Below are 21188 nucleotides of genomic sequence, written 5' to 3'. Positions count from 1 at the left end.
AGGGTTGCTGGAGGGGAGGGTGTGGGGGATGGGGTAACTGGGTGATGGGCATTAAGGAGGGCACGGGATGTAATGAGCACTGGGTATTGTATGCAACTGATGAATCCCTGAATTCTACCTCTGAAACTAATAATACACTCTATGTTAATTGGTTTTAAATTTTAAAAAAAATATATATAGCTGTTTGGGAGCCTGCCAACAACCCTTTTGCCTCCACACGGGGTATTTAGTAGACTAGTTTAACATACGCCTGTGAGTTTAGTGCAGCTGCAGAATGGGAGCTTTTTGCCTGAAGGTGAGTCACTGCTTAACCAAGTGCAAACCAAACACTATTTTTGGACCTTTGATGACATTGTTTTAAGCCTCTTATTTTAGACAGAAAAAGGAAACCAAATTGATAAAAAAAAAAAAATCTGTTTTTGCCAAATCTTGTATAGGAAAATTTTTAAATACTTCAACAAAAATATTTAGTATTTGTGTTTCTCAGCCATAATTAAATCACCTTTCAATCAGTAAGGTTTTATTTAGCATGATAATACAGTACAGCAATAATCTCTACGAGGAGGGAATATTGGTAAAATCAGTTTGGTGTCACTTAATTGGGGAGATACTTTTAATTTAAAAAGCGTAATAATATACAGGTTATTTTTTTTTTTTTTCAGATTTTATTTATTTGTCAGAGAGAGAGAGAGCACAAGCATGGGGAGAGCGGCAGGCAGAGGGAGAAGCAGACTCCCCGCTGAGCAAAGAGCCTGATGAGGGGCCCGATCCCAGGACCCTGGATCATGACCTAAGCCGAAGGCAGACACTCAACCAACTGAGCCACCCAGGCGTTCCTATACAGATTATTTTTGAGTAAAAAGATTCACAGACTCACTACCCTCAACGGACTGTTTCTTTTTTGGGTAGCCTTTCTGTCTTTGTGGGCACAGATACAGTTTTACATAGTTGCTCTTAGAGTACTTGTACCATTTTAAATTTATTTTTTTCGGGGCACCTGGGTGGCTCAGTCGTTAAGCGCCTGCCTTCGGCTCAGGTCATGATCCCAGGGTCCTGGGATCGAGCCCCGCATCAGGCTCCCTGCTCAGCGGGAAGCCTGCTTCTCCCTCTCCCACTCCTCCTGCTTGTGTTCCTTCTCTTGGTATGTCTCTCTCTGTCAAATAAATAAATAAGATCTTAAAATAAATAAATTTATGTTTTTCAGCCAACATATCAACAACATTCTTCCATGTTGCTATGTTGCCATTTTAAAGGCTACACAGTATTCCATTGTGTTGATGTGTTATCACTTACTGAATCTATTATTTGTCAAGTCGTATATCAATCCACAATGAGGATTTTTGTGCAATAGTTTTTTACTCCTGAGTTCTTTTCTGAGAATTGGAGAGTCAAAGTGAGTGAACATCTTTACCAGTCTTTTTGTCTTGCCTTGGTGTTTTCCGAAAGAGTTGTACCAATTTACACCACAGTAGCTGTGAGGGAGTATGGTAACTGGATTGCTTTTAACGACAGTGTCTTTTTTAGACAAAAAATGCCATCGAGAAGTTCGCTAATGCCAAGAGAAATTTATTGCAAGCCGAGAAAGATGCTGAGGAGTTAGAAAAGAGAGCCCAGGAAACTGCCGTTAACCTTGTCAAAGCCGACCAGCAGCTCAGGTAGGTGGAGTCCCTCAGCTGCTCAGTAAGATGAGGGAGGAGTTTGGTTCTGACAGGACAGTAAACGCCTTACGATAAATAACGCAGGTCTACGGGGCCTTGGGGAATAAAGCGATGTGTTTTAGGTTGCTCCAGGCTGACACGAAGGACTTAGAGCAGCACAAAATGGAGCAAGAGGAAATCTTGAAAGAAATAAACGAAGTTGTGGCAGCAAAAGACTCCGACTTCCAGTGTCTCAACGAGAAGAAGGAGGTCCTGGCGGGAGAGTAAGTGCAGCCTGTCGGGCGTCGGGGGCTCAAGCTGGGAGACCGCGCTCGGGGTCCAGCCTCGCTTCGGCGCTGCTCTAGTTCTGCTGCTCTTCGCAGGCTGCAGCAGCTGCAGAAGGACATCGAGACCGCACAGCACAGTGAGGATCACCACCTGCAGGTCCTCAAAGAGTCCGAGAACCTCCTGCAGGCCAAGAAAGCCGAGTTGGAAAAGCTGAAGAGGCAGGTAGGGCCACAAATGCCTTGAAAAAGCAGCGCGTGCTGCTTTGAAACCTACATCATTTATAAGCATAATGTATGATTACAAAAAGTAATGCGTGTTCGAGTGTAGAAAAGACTGGAAAATACAAAAGAAGATACAGAGCATAAATGTGGCTGTATCTCCTGGTGATTAAAAGTAGATTCCAGGGACACCTGGGTGGCTCAGTCGTTAAGTGTCTGCCTTCGGCTCAGGTCATGATCCTGGGGTCCTGGGATCGAGCCCCGCATCGGGCTCCCTGCTCAGCGGGGGGTCTGCTTCTCCCTCTGACCTTCTTCTCGCTCGTGCTCTCTGTCTCTCATTCTCTCTCTCTCAAATAAATAAATAAAATCTTTAAAAAAAAAAATAAAAGTAGATTCCAGGGACACCTGGGTGGCTCAGTCGTTAAGCGTCTGCCTTCGGCTCAGGTCATGATCCCGGGGTCCTGGGATCGAGCCCCGCATCGGGCTCCTTGGTCCGCGGGAAGCCTGCTTCTCCCTCTGCCGCTTCCCCTGCTTGTGTTCCCTTTCTCGCTGTGTCTCTCTCTGTCAAATAAATAAATAAAAATCTTAAAAAAAAAAAAGAGTAGAGTCCAACCCAAATTTGAATCCTGACTCAATAGAATATGTTATTGAGTGAAAGAAGCAAGTCTCGAAACAGGATGCACCCTGAGATCACTTATAGTACAAAAGCAGTCATCTGATAATGGGACATTATGAATGTCCTCTGTTTTCTTCCTTTTACATGTCTGCATTTTCTGTTTTTTTTTTATAAAAAAGTGTGTACCATCCTTAAAATTGTTAGTAATTTTTAAATTTACAAAATGAATCAATTTTTTCAATCCCTGCCTGACTTCCATTGCCAAGGTAGTTGTTAAATGGAATAAGATATAGATATGTAAGTATTTTGAAAACCATAACCTGAGGCATAATCATTATTATCATATTGTTGTTTTTGCTATGCTTTGAGTGCTTTTATGTAGGTGAGCTCAGGATCTTTATCAGGCATTTATGCCCCCACCCCCGGCCTGGTCCTCCTGACTCATGCAGCTGGGATAATTACACTTAGGCTAGTTCCTAATTGCCCCACTACCAGTTAGCTGGATTGGGTATTCTCCATCACAGCAAGCACTGAAAGTTGCATGGCCTTTGGCAAGCTTTGCATTCTTCCCTTTTCTTTAATGCAGGTGTCGGGTCAGCAGCAGGAGATGGCCGTCTTGGACAGGCAGTTAGGGCGTAAAAAGGAAGAACTGCATCTCCTCCAGGAAAGCATGGTCCAGGCCAAAGCTGATCTCCAGGAAGCATTGAGACTGGGAGAAACCGAAGTAATTGAGAAGTGCAATCACATTCGGGTGTGTTTTTCACTAGGTTTTCTTAAAAGTCCTAGAATGATGTTGATTTATTTTGAGATATTTTAATTGGTTTCCCCTCCAAATGCAAATATAAATTCCTGAATCTTGACCCCTCTATAACATCAGCTTGATGTGGTGTTACGTATCCAGGCTGTGGCTACGTGGGTAGCTCTCCCATAGAAGTTCTCTGCCTCTGTGCCTTTTCTCATACTATTTCTTCTCCAGGAATTTCCTTTTTGGGAATGTCCAGATCCTACCCATTTTTCATGGTTCAGCTTGATGCTTCTAAGACCTCCCTGACTTTTCCTTTACGTTGGAAGGAGTTTCTCTCTTTCCTGAGTTTGGAGGCACTCTGCACATTTCCTAGGGCATCATAGCCTTTCATGATCATGTTTATGCTCCTTGCCTAATTTCCCTCAAGGTGCTCAGCCTCTTGAGGGCAGGAGATGTATCAGAGTCAGCCTTTTCTTTCTATGACAAATTGCCTTGCATAGAGTAAATACTGCTTATGCATTTTAAATGAAGGTAATGTGTGACTTTCTTACTTCTATTGTACAGAAATATGTTAGTATAAAATAAAATAAATTGCTGTTCTTGACATAAAAGGCAAAATTGAACTCGTTTCCAGATTAGAATTTTTGTGAAATGAGATAGTTAATAACAAAAGTGATTTCAGTGTAATTTCTATTCATAATTTTGTAAAGCAGAGTTGACTTTTGTTTTCTTTTGTTTTTGTGGGGGGGTGCACAGGAAGTAAAATCTCTTCTGGAAGAACTCAGTTTTCAGAAAGGAGAACTGAATGTCCAGATTAGTGAAAAAAAAGCTCAACTCGCACTCGTAAAGCAGGAAATTGAAAAAGAGGAAGAGAATCTTCAGGTAGTTTTAGGACAAATGTCTAAACATAAAACTGGTAAGTTTAAAGGAAAGCAATCATATAAAGTCGGAGTTTGGAAATCTCTCTATTCCAGATCACAGAAAAAATACAAACGGTGGAATAAACTTCTTTTAAAGTTCAACTTTGTTATAGATGAGCAAAGAAAAGCAGTATTATAAAAGTATTTTATAATAAAAGTATTTTAGTATTTTCTGCCATTCAAATTGATAAAGTTTATTTAAGAGCATAATAGTCATAATAATTGCTGACCAGGATATGGAGAAGGAAGAACACCTAACAGGCTATTTGATAGAAAAATAAATTGGACCAATCCCCCAGTGTTTCAAGTCTGAAAATTCACACCTATTGAACCATTTAGCCCATTTCTAGTTACTGAGAGAAAGGAAATATTCATATACATTTTAGCAATATTGTATTTATTTAGTAAGTAAGTCTTTATTTGCTTGTTTCACAAATTAAGCTGGCTGAGTTGGGTTACTTGCAGCAAAATTTATAATAGAATTTGGAAACTTGGCCAATTTAAAAGCCACATTTTAAACATTTAATGGCATGCAAAAAATGCTGATGGGAAGATTGAAAATATAGATACAAAACTGAATATAGAGCATACTCCCAATTTATTTTGAAAATCTGTGCGTGTGTGTGCGCACACGCACGTCTGCACGCTCCTGGAAGGAAATACATCAAAATATTATTGCTGTAGTGATCATCTTTGGGTTTTCATTTTTTCCTTGAAATTTCCTATAATGAGTAAATATTTGTATAGTCAGAAAAGAGAGTTAATACTTGAAAATCTATATTTTAAAAGATAAAAAATTGTTATCTGAATCTCAGATTTTAACATCTTTCCTATTTATTTTGATTAAAATCCATTTAGATGGAGTAATTGCTCTTAAAAGTAGATCTTTGTTAATGTTTTTGTTAAAATATTTTTAACAAATTAAAATTTAACAAGTTAATGTTTAGCAATATTTTAAAGGATTTTTTTTTTTTTTTCATTAAAATACAGTTAGCTCCAGGGTACCTGGGTGGCTCAGTTGGTTAAGCCTCTGGCTTTGGCTCAGGTCATAGTCTCAGGGTCCTGGGATCGAGCCCTGCTTTGGACTCCCTGCTCATTGGGGAGTCTGCTTCTCCCTCTTCTCCCACCCCCGTTTGTGTGCACGCTTCTCTCGCTCTCTCAGATAAATAAAATCTTCCTAAAAATACAATTAGCTCCGGGCGCCTGGGTGGCTCAGATGGTTAAGCGTCTGCCTTCGGCTCAGGTCATGATCCCAGGGTCCTGGGATCGAGTCCCGCATCGGGCTCCCTGCTCCTTGGGAGCCTGCTTCTCCCTCTGCCTCTCTCTCTCTCTCTGTCTGTCTCTCATGAATAAATAAGTAAAATCTTAAAAAAAAAAAAAAAATACAATTAGCTCCATTAATTCAGCACAATAGATATGTTTTGATGACCTATTGTTTCTTATATCAACAGCATTATTTTCTGTTTCATTTTGTAAATGTTTTCAACTACATTTAATAGCATGGATCGTGCTCTGTTTCTCTTAGAACTAAAGAATATTCTGGACATGTTGCAACTTGAAAACAATGAGCTGCAAGGTTTGAAGCTAAAGCATGATCAAAAGGTGTCTGAATTAGAGAAGACTCAGGTTGAAGTGCTGGAGGTAATGAACGAAGCCATTTTACCCTTAGCCAACTGCAGTCTTTCTCTTTGGGCATGTGTGAGTCCCCTTTTATCTGATTTAGGAGAGACTGGAGTTAGAGAGCCTGCAGCAGACAGCCCTGCGACAGAGAGGGGAGATAGAGTGGCAGAAGCAGCTCCTCGAGAGGGACAAACGGGAAGTAGAGCGGATGACTGCCGAGACCCGAGCGTTACAGTCATCTATTGAGTCTTTGTGCAAAGAAAAGAAAGATCTTGAAGAAAAACAGGACAGCTGGGAAAAGAAGTTGGCACAGACCAAACGGTGAGAGCAAAAACCAATAAGCTTACAAGATCCCTTCCTGAACACTAAAGCATAATAATATACACAGTGGAAAAGGAGTGGAAAATAAAGAGGAAAAAAATACTCCACGAACTCAGTATCACAGTACAGCTCACCAGTAGCATTTCTGGGTGCCTTTCCTTTTAGGCTTTTCTTTTTCCAAAGCACTTTTTAAAATAAAAGGATTTTTATATCCATTTTTTATCCATTTAAAATAAAATGGATTTTTTTAGGTAAAATAACAAATGCTAGAAGATATAGCTAAGTGGAGAGATACCTGTTTGTGGGTAGAAAGGCAATATTGTTAAGATTCAGTTCTCCTTAAATTGATCTGTAGATTCAGAACAATCCCAATCAAAATCCCAACAGGCTTTCCAAATAGAAATTGACAATCAGGTTCTGAAATTCATGTGGAAATGCAAAGGATGGTCATAGAATAGAATCTAAAACTTTTTAGCTATGACACCAGAACAACCCTGAAAAAGAACAAAAGTTTAGGGCTAACACTACCTGATTTCAAAACTCAGTGTACAGCTATGGTAATCAAAACACTGTGGTACTGGTATAAAAATAGAAAAATCAATCAATGGAACAGAATAGAAAGTCCAAGAGTAAATGCACAAATGTGTGGACAACTGATTTTGACAAAGATGCAAAGGTATCTTTTTCAGTAGAGAAAAGACGGTCTTTTCAAAAAATATTGCTGAAACGATTGCATATCCGAAACCCCAGAAGTGAACTTCAGCCCACACCCACACTATTAATAAAAATTACCTCAAAATGGACCATAAACAAAAATGTGAAACCTAAATATAAAACTTCTAGGAGAAAACATAGGAAAAAAACCTTTGTGACCTTGGGTTAGGCAGAATTTCCTAGATATGATACCCAAAGCATGGTCCATAAAAGAATAAATTGGTAAAATTGAACTTCATCGAAATTCAAAACTTCTCCTCAAGAGACACTGTTAAGATAATGAAAAGACATGTTGCAGACTGGGAGAAGAATCTTTGCAACCATGTATTTTCAATAAAGGGCTTGTACCCAGAGCATATATATACAAAGAACTCTCATGACTCAATAATGAAAAAAAACGAACAACCCAGTTTTTCAAATGGGCAAAAGATTTGAGCAGACATTTCACTTAAGAAGATGAATGGATGGCAAATAAATACATAAAAAGATGCGCCTCATCATTAACCATTAGGAAAATGCAAATTAAAACCACGATGAGATAACACTACATACCTATTAGAAGGGCTAAAATTGAAGTCTGACGATACCAAATGTTGGCATGGAACTTTCATACACAATTGGTGGGAGTGTAAAATGTTAGACCACTTTGGAGAACAGTTTGGCAGTTATTTAAAAACTCTTACATACATTGACCAGAAGAGCTAGCCATTCCACTCCGAGATATTTATTCGTGAGAAGTGAAAGCGTATGTTCATACAAAGAATGATGTACTTTAATGTTCATAGCAGCTTTATTTGAAACGGCCAAGACCTGGAAATGACCTAAACGTCCATCAGCTGGTGAATGGATAGACAAATGACAGTATATCCCTACCGTGGAATACTATTCGTCAGTAAGAAGGGAGTGCAGTATTGGTACACACAACAACATGGATGAATCTCAGAGCGACTATGCTCAGTGAGAGAAGCCAGACAGAGACTAGCCCATACTATGGGACTCCAGTCATGTAAAAGAAAGCGGGCTCGTGCATGTCTGTTTTTTGGACAAATCCTATTACACAGTTGTGTTTCCTGCTTTCTCACTTATCAGAAGCTAGCCATCCATTTTAATTGCCAAATTTGGGGAGTTCTGAGTGCTGTCCATGTTTTTATCCCTGATTTTTATAAAACTTCAGGTTAGCGAGTCACTTTTCAAAAAATCTCCTGTTTGGAAAGCTGAAAATAAGATGTCTTTTGAAAATGAGTTGAAGAGCCGTAAGTTTTGTTAAGGTTTAGAATCATTCATAGTCCATAACCGTCCTGTGAAAGCAGAACACTGTTCCTCGGCTGTGTCTTGTGCGTGCTTGGACGTTTTATGTTCGATAGTCTGACTTACTCTGCTTGCGCGGTAGGGTTTTAGCAGCAGCAGAAGAGAATAGCAAAATGGAGCAGGCAAACGTGGAAAAGTTGGAATCGGATGTCAGAAAGCTGCAGCAGGAGCTAGACCGACTCAACAGAGAGAAGCTCTCACTGCAGGAAGACCTGAGAGCAGCTCAGCAGCAGCTACAAGGTACGAGGCTGCCCCTTGGGAGGGTGCGCCTTCCTTCGGGTAGGTTCTTCTTTCCTTGTCTTCCCTTTTCTTTTTACTGAATATACAACCTTTTCTCTTCCTTAAATTTGGAGTTTAATTATACAAAGATGAGAAGTCAGGTTTTGTGACCTAAAAATATTTCCTTATTAAAACTATATTACTACTTCGGTAAAGTAAACAGAAAAGATAGGGAGACACACCTGTGTACTTACAGAGCTGCAGGGCAGTCATGCCGGCTCGCTGGGGAGGGAATTCCCAGCACGCCCTCGCTCGTCTGTGAGGACACAGAGCCGTCCAGGTTGAGGCGTACACATTCAGTCCAGCATGGTCAGCCCTCTGCCATGAATGTGCCTGTCCAGTTGTCTGCTGCTTAGAGCAGACATTTACCTTCTGCATCCCCCAGCCATCGGGGGAGGACGAGGGCCGTTCTTCTGGGAGGGTTTCCTGGTGACTCTCTTTCATCAGCATCAGCATATCTGGAATCAGAGGAGTTTCCAAAACCTTTTCTCTTTTCACATCTCGCTGCAGCAGAGTCTTGGAAAACAAAACCAGAACTCAGCTATTCCTCAGAAGGAATCTCTTACCAAGATCATCTCCATGGGGACTGACCCTGCCTGTCCAATGCTTGTCCATTCGGGATGTAAACCATCTTTGCCCCTTGGTCTTGCCTCCCGGGTTCTTCTTTTAATTGTTTGCTTTTCTTATTATAGAAATAATTCATGCTAATGGGCATGGGATTTATTTTAGAAGTGACAGAAATGTTCTAAAATTAGATTGTGGTGATGTTTGCATGACTCTGCGAATATACTTAAAGCCAGTGAATTGCATATTTTAAAATGGGTAAAATGCTTGGTATGTGAATTATATCTCAGTAATGCTGTTTAAAAAAAATTAATGTTCCTTAAAGAACAATTTAAAGACAAGCAAAAAGATGAAATAAAAATTACTATTGACCTCACCCCTCAGAGATAATTCCTATTAACAGTGTGGTGAATATCCTTCCAGATTTTTCCTTGGGATATGTGTGTGTGTGTGTGTGTGTGTAGTTTTAAAACAAAAAACAAAGATGCAGATAACACCTTTAGTACCAAAACTTTGTAAGCATCCATGATTAGAAGTTACTAAATAATTCCAGCTAACAATGTACTTGTACTTGTCTTGTCGAGCCCTTACTGTGTCTCAGACATGATGCAAGTATTTTATATGCATTTCTTCATTTAATCCTTGTAACATTTTTATGATAGAAACTGTTTCACCCATTTACAGATGAGGAAGCTTAAGCTTAGTTTCCTTGTGACTTACTCAAGTGAGAAGTAACTTCCTCAAGGTCGTACAGCTACTAAGTGACAAAGCGAGCACACATAAAATCTTTTCCCAAGTTGTCTCCCTTTAAGGTTGTACCAAATTTACATTTCTCCCAGCAATGTAGAAGGTATTCATTTTTAAACCATGCACATCGTCAACACTAGGTATTATCTGTACATTTTTTTTTATTGTGAGGTTTTGAACATGTAAATCTAAAAACCTGAGCTCCAAGCCCAGACATAGGTTGTGCGTGTTAACTCACTCTTTTGACCTTTTAATAAGTAAATGCATAGCCATACATTTAACAGAAATAAGTTTATATTCACTTCCACTCTACTTTTTTGGGGGGCTGATGGGAATTTGGAAAATGCATACAAGTGTATTTATGTTACGTAAATGTTATTTCTGTAGAAAAACGAGAAGCAATAAAGTCACTACAGGAGGAACTAGCTGATGTCCAAGACCATTTGAACCGAGCGAAACAGGTAAGTTTAACTAATGTAATCTTCTGGTAGTATCCTGAAGGTGTGCAGACAATTGGTTAAAATAAAAAACAAATCAAGTAGGTTGGTTCCTTTTCATACCAGCAGGTCCCATAGGGCCATTTATAAGACATAAACATATAGACACAAAACTTTTGGTGCAGAGCAGTGATTTTCTCATTTATGTTAGCCCTAGAACTCTTGAGTCAAAGTTTTACTTGAAGATAATAAGTAAGGTGGTGGCTAGATCAGAGCCTAAACCCTCAGCCAGCCCCTCTGGGGGCTTCAGGCACCAGATGGACCATCTCTTATCCATGGCACAGACAAGACCCCCACAGGCTGGGCTCAGATTTGGTCACTCACTGAGCGGCAGAGTAACTGCCAATTTCAGAGCAACTGGGCCTCCATCTTGTCAGATGTTCAGTAAAGCTGATTCTTGACCCTTATACTTCGGATAGTCTTCTTAAAGACAATTGAGTGTTGTCCAATGAGAAGAGTGCTGTAATTTGAGTTTCAAAGAACCTCAAGCAAGTTCTGGGCCTCAGTTTCCACTATGTAAACTAGGGGTTGGATTAGACATCTGAATTCTTCCAAGAGGTCTTTAGGAATCTGTGTTTCTAAGTTGTATAAAACTTAAAGTATTCCATCTTTAAAAAATTCTTACACGGGCTCTAATGAGTATTTTCTGTGTTGTTAGGAATAGAGTAACTTTTTCAAAAAGGTTTAATTTGGATTCCTTGCAGAAAGAAGAATTTATTATTTTCTGAGTTTTTTCAACCTACATAAATATTTCAAAGAGAAACAAAACCATGACTTTAGGTTCATTTTCAGTGAGAATTAAGCCTTATTCACAGCTCTCCTTAATGTTCTTAGCAATCTTGTTTATTCCCACCTCAGTGATGGAGCAACTAAAGTTTAGAAGAACTGGGTCTCTTAGTTTGTGACATCTTCTGTCATCTTCTTAGACACTAAAAAGAGGAAAGCTGATGATTAAATTGCGTTCTGGGTGCCTTCAGTAAGTTTGTTGAGATAATGAAGGATGCGGGACTTGCATGTTTATTTTGTCAGACTTGCTGGATCTCAGGAAGGGCACTCACCAGCCCCAGAGCAGATGGCTTTGTTAGTAGTTTCCATGTGTTCTTTCACATAAAGGACGTGCTTCACACCACCAAGCATAAGGACGTGCTGCTTAGTGAACAGACCAGGCTCGAGAAGGACATTGGTGAATGGATGCAGAGGCTTGAAGACTGCCGGAAAGAAGGGGAGACAAAGCAGCAACAGCTTCAAGTGCTTCAGAATGAGATTGAAGGAAACAAGACTAAGCTAGCCCAACAAGAAATGGTACTACACATTTATGATTTTACAGAAAAGGAAACACTTGTCACTCGGGTGAGCTTTTCCCAGCCAGAAGCTGCTCGGAAGGGTCCCCCATAACCGCCCTGTGTAACCGGGAGGATTTTACAGCAACGCTTTGACTCTGTCGGTGTTGATGTTTGCAGACCATTAAGACCACAGAACGTGGGTCCTGTAAAGAATCTTGCTGGCCCCGTGCCGCTGGCTGTGCGAATCCCCTCCTCACGTGCTGGCCACATAGCTTTCCAGGCCCAGCACGATGCCTCTGTGAAGGGAACTCACTTTCTCGCACCGCGGGCTGTTTCCTACTTTCTCTGGAACCGGAACCCGGCTAGTGTCCACGAAGGTTCCCTCATCTAGGACACACTGTATTTGTTATGTGATGACTGTAGTTTTTCTCTCTCAAGATGTTTCAGAGACTCCAGAAAGAGCGAGAACGTGAAGAAAAGACGTTAGAAGCCAGGAAAGCGGCTCTGATGGAGCAGCAGAAGCAGCTGGAAGGGGAGGTGGGCGAGCAGAAAGGCAGGCTGGACCAGGTGCTCGCCAAGCTGCTGGCGGCGCAGGAGCGCGTCAGGACCTTGCAAGAAGAGGAGAGGTGGAGTGACACCCTGGAGAAAACGCTCTCCCAGACCAGTACGTGCTCCCGAACATGGCGCTGCGGCGGGGGGGGGGGGGGGGGGGGGGTAGGGGGGCTGTCTTGCCAGGTGTCTCCAGAGCCCGGCCACAGCCCAGAAGGGGGTCTGGAGGCACGCGGCAGGGAGGGGATGCCCCGCTGGAACCTGCTAGCCCTGGGAGAGGTGACAACAGGCTCAGAGACACAGGGCATTTGTCTTTATAGAGAAGGGATTTGATCCTGAGACTGTGAGGTCTTTCTACTTGACCATATTGCCTTCTTCGAGAATGCTGCCTCAGGAAGAGGGACGTTAAGGCAAAGAAGTTCCAGAAGGCACTCTAAAGGCTTTCTATGAAATACAGTATTTTGAGCTTTGGAAACGATCCATTTCATCTCACCCAATCAAAAATAATATTAACAATTCTACTTGTGTCCAAATTTGACATAGTGAATGGTGCCAAAATACAGGTATTTGCTTTTGGGTCTGTTTGCTCTCTCTTGAGCCATTACCAATGACACTGACATGGAAATCCAGGATAAATGATTGTTCCCACATCAATAAATGATTTCTTTTTTTCCTTTCTTAGGCTTCAGGGTTTAATAATGCTCAGAAAATGTTGTTCTCCCTCAGGTGAACTTGGTGAAACGGTTATTACTCCTCCCCCCCTCCAACTTTTGATATGTCCAGACCAGCCATTTCGTTGTGAAAATGAAACTTACCAGATGTGCTGAGTCTGACCACACCAGACATGTGAAAGTGAAATCTGGACAGGGTGTTATTCCAGAGAGTGTGGTTAGAAAAATCTATTTTAACTGTCACTGTTCTTTATAAGCATTATTTATTGAGTAGTCACTGTGTACTATGAGTTTGCATACAAGATTCCCATTGAACACCAGGACATAGGCACCTCCTGTATAAAATAGGGCTCACGCCGCTCCAGATCCCATGTTCTTTCTACCGCGCTGCCTTACATGAAGGAAAAGTACGGGTGCACCTCCCTTTATTAAAATCCGGGTTTATAAAAAGCAGTTCAGCCATCTGTTCCATGTCTCCTGCACCTCAGGATTGCTGTTTATTCTCACTGGTCTCTGGCACTCAAAGGGAAGACAATAGCTATCTGTCACTTTGGAATCTGGCCCTCTAGGACCCAGTTTTGTCAGGAGGCACCTTCATTAGGGCCTTTTTCTGGGCCTCTGATGAGGGTCGGGGCACGGGGCTGGGCGGGGGGGCCTTGGAAGACCCAGTGATGCCTAAGTGAGTGGCATGTCATTAAGCAACCTGCCCACAGCTGGCCCAGGGCCTCTGGCTAAACTACTAAAAATGCTCATTTCAGAACGACAGCTTTCAGAACGGGAACAGCAATTATTGGAAAAGTCAAGTGAGCTGCAGGCTCTCCAGAAAGAGACAGACTCTATGAGGGCAGACTTCAGCCTCTTACGGAACCAGTTCTTGACAGAAAGAAAGAAAGCCGAGAAGCAAGTTGCCAGCCTGAAGGAAGCACTAAAGATCCAGCGGAGCCAGCTGGAGAAGAACCTTCTGGTGAGTACCTACTGCCCTGGCAGCTCATGAGGAAATAAAGCATTTGCATTTTTAAACTAAGACATTGCTTCAGTGTGGAGAAAATAAGTTACCCGGCAGCCCAGTCCCTAACTCAGCTGTCGTTTTTGGTGTATTGATGCACGGTGTGATCTTGAAGCTGATGGTGGGTTTTGCCTGAGTCTGGGCTGTAGCCCTAGAGGAGCCCGGCTGGCTGGAGAGATGGTCACGTGCACAGACGGTGTCAGCACGGAGCAGAGAGCACTCTCAGCAAGGAGCCTCCGTTCCCACCTCCAACTGGCAGGGGCTGCAGCGATTTGGGGGGAAGAAGCCTTAACATGTTTGCCCAGCTGTAGTCACTGCTCAGATTTTTCTCATCCTGCCCTTTTTAGTCAAATTAGCTTTAATTAATCATTGTCCTAAAACCAAGGAGCTCAGTCTACCATGCTTTTATCCCTAAAATACATTTGGGATAAAAATTTGGGGAGAGGCTACTCTTAAGTCCACAACAGTCTATGGTGGGTGGAGGCAGATGGGCAGTGGTAGAGACTGTCACGGGAATGGATTTTTCTAACACCCTCTGGAGAAATTACGTAGCCCTGTTGTGCGAATGGGTGTGTGTTTCCCAGAGGGTGATACACTTACCACTAGTGATGGGCAGCGTGATTGTAAAGATAGCATGGAGGTGTCCAGGCTTTCATCCCCCGGGTAGCTCTGTGATGATGCGTATTGTCGTTCCGATTGCGGACCAGTAATGGAGGCTCGGGAAAGGAAAGTAACATATTATCAAAGGTAATGTTGCAGAGCTAGGATTCAGGCTTCGGGCTAACAGACTGTGACCACATATGTACTCCAGCTCCACCACAGCCGCTAAAGAAGGCCGGTAGTGTTACCCCACATTACAGCCAGAGCCCCAGTGGGAGATGGAGTTCAGAGCTAGTGAGTGTGTAAGCCAGCAGCGCACGGCCCCATGCGCCGGAGCCCAGTCATGTCCCTCCTCCTGCGCTAGGAGCAAAAGCAGGAGAACAGCTGCATGCAGAAGGAGATGGCAACGATCGAACAGGTGGCCCAGGACAACCACGAGCGGGCCAGGCGCCTGATGAAGGAGCTCAACCAGATGCAGCATGAGTACACGGAGCTCAAGAAACAGGTGCGTGCCCAGGGGCCCCCCCTGGCCGCCCGGGGCCGAGAAGGCTCAAAAGGCACGCTCACTGCCTGCTGGGCTCAGACAGATTTTGTTTCTTAAATAGCTCTTTTCATAGGAGTATTTCTTTGTGGAAACTGCGAAAGCTGATCATAAGAATGTCCTTTAAATCAAATCTGTTTTTCTAGTCTTAAATTTAGAAATGCACCTCTGCAGGGGGCGCCTGGGTGGCTCAGTTGGTTGAGCGACTGCCTTCGGCTCAGGTCATGATCCTGGAGTCCCGGGATCGAGTCCCGCATCGGGCTCCCTGCTCGGCGGGGCGTCTGCTTCTCCCTCTGACCCTCCTCCCTCTCATGCTCTGTCTCTCATTCTCTCTCTCTCTCTCAAATAAATAAATAAAAAAAAAAAAAACACCTCTGCAAAAAAAAAAAGCATTTGTTCAAAATGTACTTTTAAAATCCCCTTAAGTTCAGCAAGCATCTTATGTTTTTAAAAGAAAAATGGCAGTTCTTCGGCATGAAACTTTATCATGTCCCGAAGAACTGTGTTGAAATGTTAGATTTTATGCCAGAAACAAGTCTAGAAGACCCAAATCCCTAGGAAGGAAGAAATGACCACAGGAGAAAACTCTGATACCCTGTAATGTAACCAGGCTGAGAGCAGTTCACACTTAGACTGGGAGAGTCTAATCCTACATGGAAAGTTCCATAAGTACATGGCACATTAAACAGTTCAATTCCAAGTAGGTCCCAAACTTTACCCACTGGTATTTGACTCTCACTCTTCAGATGACAAACCAAAAAGATCTGGAGAGAAGACAGATGGAAATCAGTGACGCGATGCGAACACTTAAATCTGAGGTGAAAGATGAAATCAGAACCAGCCTGAAGAATCTCAACCAGTTTCTTCCAGAACTGCCAGCAGATCTGGAGGCTATTTTGGAAAGGAATGAAAACCTAGAAGGAGGGCTGGAGAGCTCGAAAGAGAACTTCCCATTCACCATGAGGGAGCGACCATCACCTTTTGAAGAAAAACTGAACTTTTCCCAGACTCACGTGATGGTAAGGGTGTATCCTGCTGCTCTCTGGACTTCGCCAGAAGATAATTTATTCCCACCTCCCCCGAGATAAGCTGGGAAAACAGACGTGGGACTGGGGGAGGGCGTGAGGAGGGAAAGGCTAACAACGTCTGGGGACTCTGATGTTGCCCTCTCCCTCTGAAAAAGGATGAACACTGGCGTGGAGAAGCACTCCGAGAGAGACTGCGTCACCGTGAAGATCGACTCAAGGTTGCCCTTTAAAACAGTACAGTATGAGATGCTTGGCATGTTGAGGACGGGGGGAAATTGCTTACCTACCTCCACGTACTGCTGTCATTCCCTCCGTTATGGCATGAGCAGCTTTCTAGATTACGTGGTAGACGCTCCGAGAAGTTGGCATCACCCAGTAAGTGGCAGGGGTTAGCATTCAAACCATGAGTCCTGGAGTTAGGCCCAGTGTTCTGAGTAATGCTGCTTTGCCTCAGCTAAAACTGACAGAACCTAAGGACTTGGGACAGAAAACAGGGATACAGGGATAAACAAAAGGGGGCTCATAGGCCAGTGGTTGGGAGAAAGACTGGGAATACTGGAAAAGTAGGCTTCCTGTCAGACAGGAAGTTGTTTGGCTCAGAACACGTGGAGTCTTGGGGCCCATCTCTCCATAGGCAGCTTTCGAAGAGCCTAGTATTTAGCGATCAGCATTCACCTGAAGATTTGGGGGCTAAGAGTAGGGGGGGGTTGGAAAATGAGAGGGAGATAGAACGAGAGGGCAGAATGTGTTTGGAGAAAGGCTCCACACACAGCGTGAGCTGAGAGGGAGCCCTGTGCCGTGTTGAGGGAGTGGAGGTCCTTGATGTCTGGTAGCCTCCGGCCCCAGGTGGCTACTTAAATGTAAATGAACTGTAGTTGCATCAGGTTAACAGTTCAGTTCTTCAGTTGTCACAGTTTGAGTGACTCAGTAGCCACAGGTGACTAGTGCCTGCTGTATTGGACAGCACATGTACAGAGCGTTCCCATCATCACAGAGAAGTTCTGTTGGACAGAACTGCTGTAGACTTGGAGAGAATCCTTTCAAAGAAACAGCACGGGGACAAGCCGGAAAGTAGCGTGGGGTCGAGGAATGAATATATTGTGAGAGGCACTGAAGATACCAAGTATAAACCAGTCTTCTGCTAAGTCTGAGCAGGAAAGGGAGAGACAGGGTCGTAATTCAGTGGGGAGGCCAGGGACACAGAAATCCAAAGCATTGTTACAGCGGAGAGGAGGCTGAGCAGAAGGCCTGGTTAATGACAGCACAGCATCGTACAAGTTCTACGCACAGAGTAGCCACCGGCACCTCCTACATTTCCCTTTTTTGTAGGGCAAGAGCATTTTCAGCAGCCATTCCTACTTGATGATAATCAGATTTGCCCATCCCGTGTTAAGCATGGGGAAGCCACTACGTACATTTCTTCTGCGTAAAACCCGAAATTTTACTGTAACGTTTTCAGGCCCAGCTTCGACACTGTATGTCCAAGCAAGCAGAAGTGCTAATTAAGGGGAAGCGGCAGACAGAGGGCACGTTACACAGCTTGAGAAGACAAGTGGATGCTTTAGGGGAACTGGTCACCAGCACTTCTGGAGACTCCACATCGTCACCCGGTCTGTCTCAGACAGAGTTTTCCGTGGCCGAGGATGCTCAGCCTGGACCAAGCCAGGTAAGAGGAAGCTCTGTTGTAGACATGGAAAGTCCCTGAAAGCTTTGGGGTCCCTAATCTAGATAGAGGAGACTTCTCAGAAGGCCACAAATGCCACCTTTAGGTCTCGGAAAACTTGGCTTAAGACAGATTTGCTTTTTCAGAAATGGTCCCTGGGAAAACTGGAATGGGTTGGTTGGTAGACCTAGAAAGAGGACAAGGTGATGGCTTAGGGAATGGCCGGAAATTGGAGACTGGATGACCTGTCAGGGACGTAGTGAATTCTCCTGACGTTCCCCACTGGTGGATTTCCTTGTTCTCTACTCTGTGTCTGGAGGGCATTTAGGCTGTGCAGCCAGTGTGAGTCCTGGTTCAGCCTGTCTCCCTGCGTCTTGGGGAAGGACGACTGGCTGTGCCTACTGTTCCTCCTCAGCACAAGTTTGAACCCAGACCTCTTAGCCCAGGGTCTCTACAACCCGAGGTTCACAAAGGCTTTCTGCGTGAGACCTCGACAAGGTTAACGATCGTTTAGGAGGAACATGAACTAGACTCATGGAATCGGTCAGTAGGGACCCAGAGATCCGTAAGAGCTACCACTTTTGAGTGCCTACTATGTGCGTGTACTAAGCACTTTACAGTATTATCATAGGAGGTAGGAAGTATGCCTTTAATAGATGAAGAAATTGTGTAAAATGAAAAAGGTCATAGCAAAAGATGAAACCAGGACTTCGGGGCTCATCTGTCACCACCACAGAGCAGTATATGGCTGAGCCACAAGGAACGTTCAGAAACAGCTGCCTCTCTGGTAGGCACGCAGCTCAGCAGCAGCAGAACCAAGATCTGAATACGATTACCTTAAAACCTTCTATGGTGGGACCAAGTCAGGCACAGGCCGAAACCACCATGGGCCTCAGGACAGGTCTTGAGAGAGTGTCAGGAGGCACTGAGTATCGGAAAGGTGGGTTTAGAGGAAAGACAGCCCAGAGTAGTGGAAGATGAGTACGTGGGGGGTTGGGTGCAGGTTCAATTATCAGCGCGGGGTGGCAGCCCGAAGAGTTCAGGTGCTCCAGATGCAGGAGAGTAATGGAGGTGTCGGAGGTGCAGTGGGTGGGGGGAGATTGCTACGATTCTTTTGGAGTCTGGGGTCATAATCCAGGTATATGGGATGGAAGCCTAAACTAGGTTGGAGTTAGGGGCTGGCTTCTGAGCTGTGTTTTCATCTCCCTTCTTTTCAGAGCTCCTTCCAAGTTCTACAATGTCCGTCACTATTACTAGACAGTTACCAACACTGACGCCATCCCCAGCTCCTGCTCGCGGGGTACATGTTACAGAGTTCTTTTAACTACCACTTTCAGTTGGAACATGCTGAATTCTAGCTTATCCTACAGTCAAGTAGCCCTTTAACTTTACTCTTGGATAATTTTGTACAGTGGTTCATCTCAAAATATTTTCCAAAGAGGTACATATTTTACCTGTTAGCCATCGTGCTGTCCCTTAGTTCTGTTCACTGAACACTTGTTTTTACTGTTGCAAGAATGCATCCTCTTTGTGTTCCTGCAGGAGAAGAACTGCTCAGCCGGATGAGGAAATCTCTGAGGAAACCCCTTCTCTACTACCTCACTGCAGAACTGGAATGCCGCTTGGTTTCGCTCCAGATGCGGTGAACTCGGACCCGTGAGCTGCGCTGTAGCTCAGCTCACTGTGCTGTGAATGCCGGGGTGTCTGTAAATCACATGTGCATATGGGCAGAGCTGTATACAGTTTAAACCTGGACGGCTGGGGGGTTTGTTTTTTTACCTTTGGTATGTGTTGCCATAAAACCAGTGATTGTAATCGCAAATCTGAGGCTATAAATTGGTAAAATCTATAGCTACAAAGAAAAAAAATGTACTCAAGCCCTTCGTCATTTATAGTGTCAAATTTTATTTTTGGATTTTATTTAAAATCTCTATTTTCATATGAAAATAAAAGATCAAATAGTCTGTCATCTGACTTTACATTTCATAGATCTACAGTAAAGCCATCAAACATTCACCTTCGTTCCAAGAAAACGGCCATTTCCAAACGGCTCTCATCTTTGGCCTGGAGATTGAAGTATATTGTACCTGTCAATGAACCTACACCACATGGAAATAGCTTTTATAAAAGTACTACACGTGAGGTGCATTTCCTCAACCAAAAATATTCTTTGGTGGAAAATTAGCAGAATCTGACCCGGTAGTAAATTCAAATTGTGTTCGACTTTTAAATCTGAGCTACTGTAATTAATGGCTCCGCTCCATGATGTACAAACACATTATTTCTCTAAAAACAAGAATAGCAGCTACTGTCACAAAAGACCGTGTGGCAATAGACTTCTTCTCACGGGTAAGGGGAAGTAGGAAACTACATGTTCTAGATTAGGTTTTAAAATACTCCCAAGGCCTGTTTCTCTAGGCCTGCAGACAGCTTCTGAACCATAACCATAAAGAATGGTGCAGTGCAGTCACCCCTCTCCACCCACAGAGGTTTGTATTCCCAGGAAGTTGTTTGGCCAGACCTGGACCATTAATTAAGGTATGGGATAAAGAGAATCACAGTAAAGGCAATGGAAGTGATAGAACACAGCAAGTTCTAGAAGGCATCTACTTCCAAAATAAAAATTGGTTTGTTGTATATCTTTTGTACTTAACATTCTCCTTTGTTTCATTTTCACAGGCCTTGAGCAAAATGCTGAAAAGTCAGGCCTCTGCACAATTATTGAGATTCCTCAGGGACACTTTTTCCCATTCTGTCCCTGTGCTGAGGGTAAATACCTTCTTTCTAAACTGCCACATGAACCCTCTCTATTCCCCTGTGGACAGGAATGAAAGGTAATCATTTGGTCTTCTGTGTAAGGGGGAGTGACTTGAACCACACACCTATACAGAAAGGTAACACCTGAAATGCTATGTGAGCAAAAAAGTTCTCAAAAAAACCCACAAAAAACAAAACAACTATAGTTGTTTGGCATTAGGGGAGGTAGTTAATATGTGAAGCCAAACACCTGGTTCCAAAAAAGACTCTTTCCGAAGAAACTTTACTACCTCTAGTATTATGTGAACATCACCACCAAAAAAAAATTTTTAATCAAGGTTACTGCATCGAACACTTTATTATCCATGAAAAACACTTGAACATTGCACTGGAATATCTAACCCATAAAGAGTACGGAGCACCAATTTACTAATCAAGAGGGCCTCCTCACAGGTGCAAGGTTAACTAGTAACCCAGAGAAGCAGGTGGCCCCACAAGTAGTAAACTCTCATGGATTAAAGATTAAAAGAACTTCACATTCTCTCCAAAGTGTACTTGCCCAGTGTCTGGCACAGGTATGTTACAATATGACAACTTGCTCTCTATTTTTGAGCAC

The 21188-nt window shown here is 43.2% G+C and overlaps 1 protein-coding gene across 9 annotated transcripts in view; it reads left to right on the top strand.

Moving 5' to 3' along the window:
- The window catches only part of CNTRL (centriolin), an 82884-nt gene extending 63422 nt beyond the window's left edge, over nucleotides 1-19462 (top strand). For 4 of the 9 annotated variants that reach the window (XR_004681227.1, XR_004681225.1, XR_004681229.1 and 1 more), the window contains 18 exons: nucleotides 1525-1655; nucleotides 1781-1921; nucleotides 2021-2147; nucleotides 3346-3510; nucleotides 4261-4420; nucleotides 5950-6065; nucleotides 6148-6365; nucleotides 8470-8627; nucleotides 10365-10438; nucleotides 11588-11776; nucleotides 12196-12421; nucleotides 13736-13941; nucleotides 14948-15088; nucleotides 15871-16143; nucleotides 16308-16370; nucleotides 17612-17818; nucleotides 19033-19256; nucleotides 19358-19462. Coding sequence is in view for 3 of the 9 variants with exons in the window: in XM_035015916.1 (XP_034871807.1) it covers nucleotides 1525-1655; nucleotides 1781-1921; nucleotides 2021-2147; nucleotides 3346-3510; nucleotides 4261-4420; nucleotides 5950-6065; nucleotides 6148-6365; nucleotides 8470-8627; nucleotides 10365-10438; nucleotides 11588-11776; nucleotides 12196-12421; nucleotides 13736-13941; nucleotides 14948-15088; nucleotides 15871-16143; nucleotides 16308-16370; nucleotides 17612-17818; nucleotides 19033-19089 (2652 nt within the window). In the remaining 6 variants the exon portion in view is untranslated. Of the gene's footprint in view, nucleotides 1-1524; nucleotides 1656-1780; nucleotides 1922-2020; nucleotides 2148-3345; nucleotides 3511-4260; nucleotides 4421-5949; nucleotides 6066-6147; nucleotides 6366-8469; nucleotides 8628-10364; nucleotides 10439-11587; nucleotides 11777-12195; nucleotides 12422-13735; nucleotides 13942-14794; nucleotides 15089-15870; nucleotides 16144-16307; nucleotides 16371-17611; nucleotides 17819-19032; nucleotides 19257-19357 lie in introns of those variants that run through there. The other 5 variants (XM_035015916.1, XR_004681226.1, XM_035015917.1 and 2 more) reach the window with 5 other exon arrangements.
- The last annotated feature ends 1726 nt before the right edge of the window (nucleotides 19463-21188 follow it).

The sequence above is a fragment of the Mirounga leonina genome, unplaced genomic scaffold (assembly GCF_011800145.1).
Source record: "Mirounga leonina isolate KUSES-001 unplaced genomic scaffold, KU_Mleo_1.0 Mir_170, whole genome shotgun sequence".
Taxonomy (NCBI): domain Eukaryota; kingdom Metazoa; phylum Chordata; class Mammalia; order Carnivora; family Phocidae; genus Mirounga; species Mirounga leonina.
Note: the sequence above shows the minus strand (reverse complement) of the source record. Positions and strands in the feature narration are given on the sequence as shown.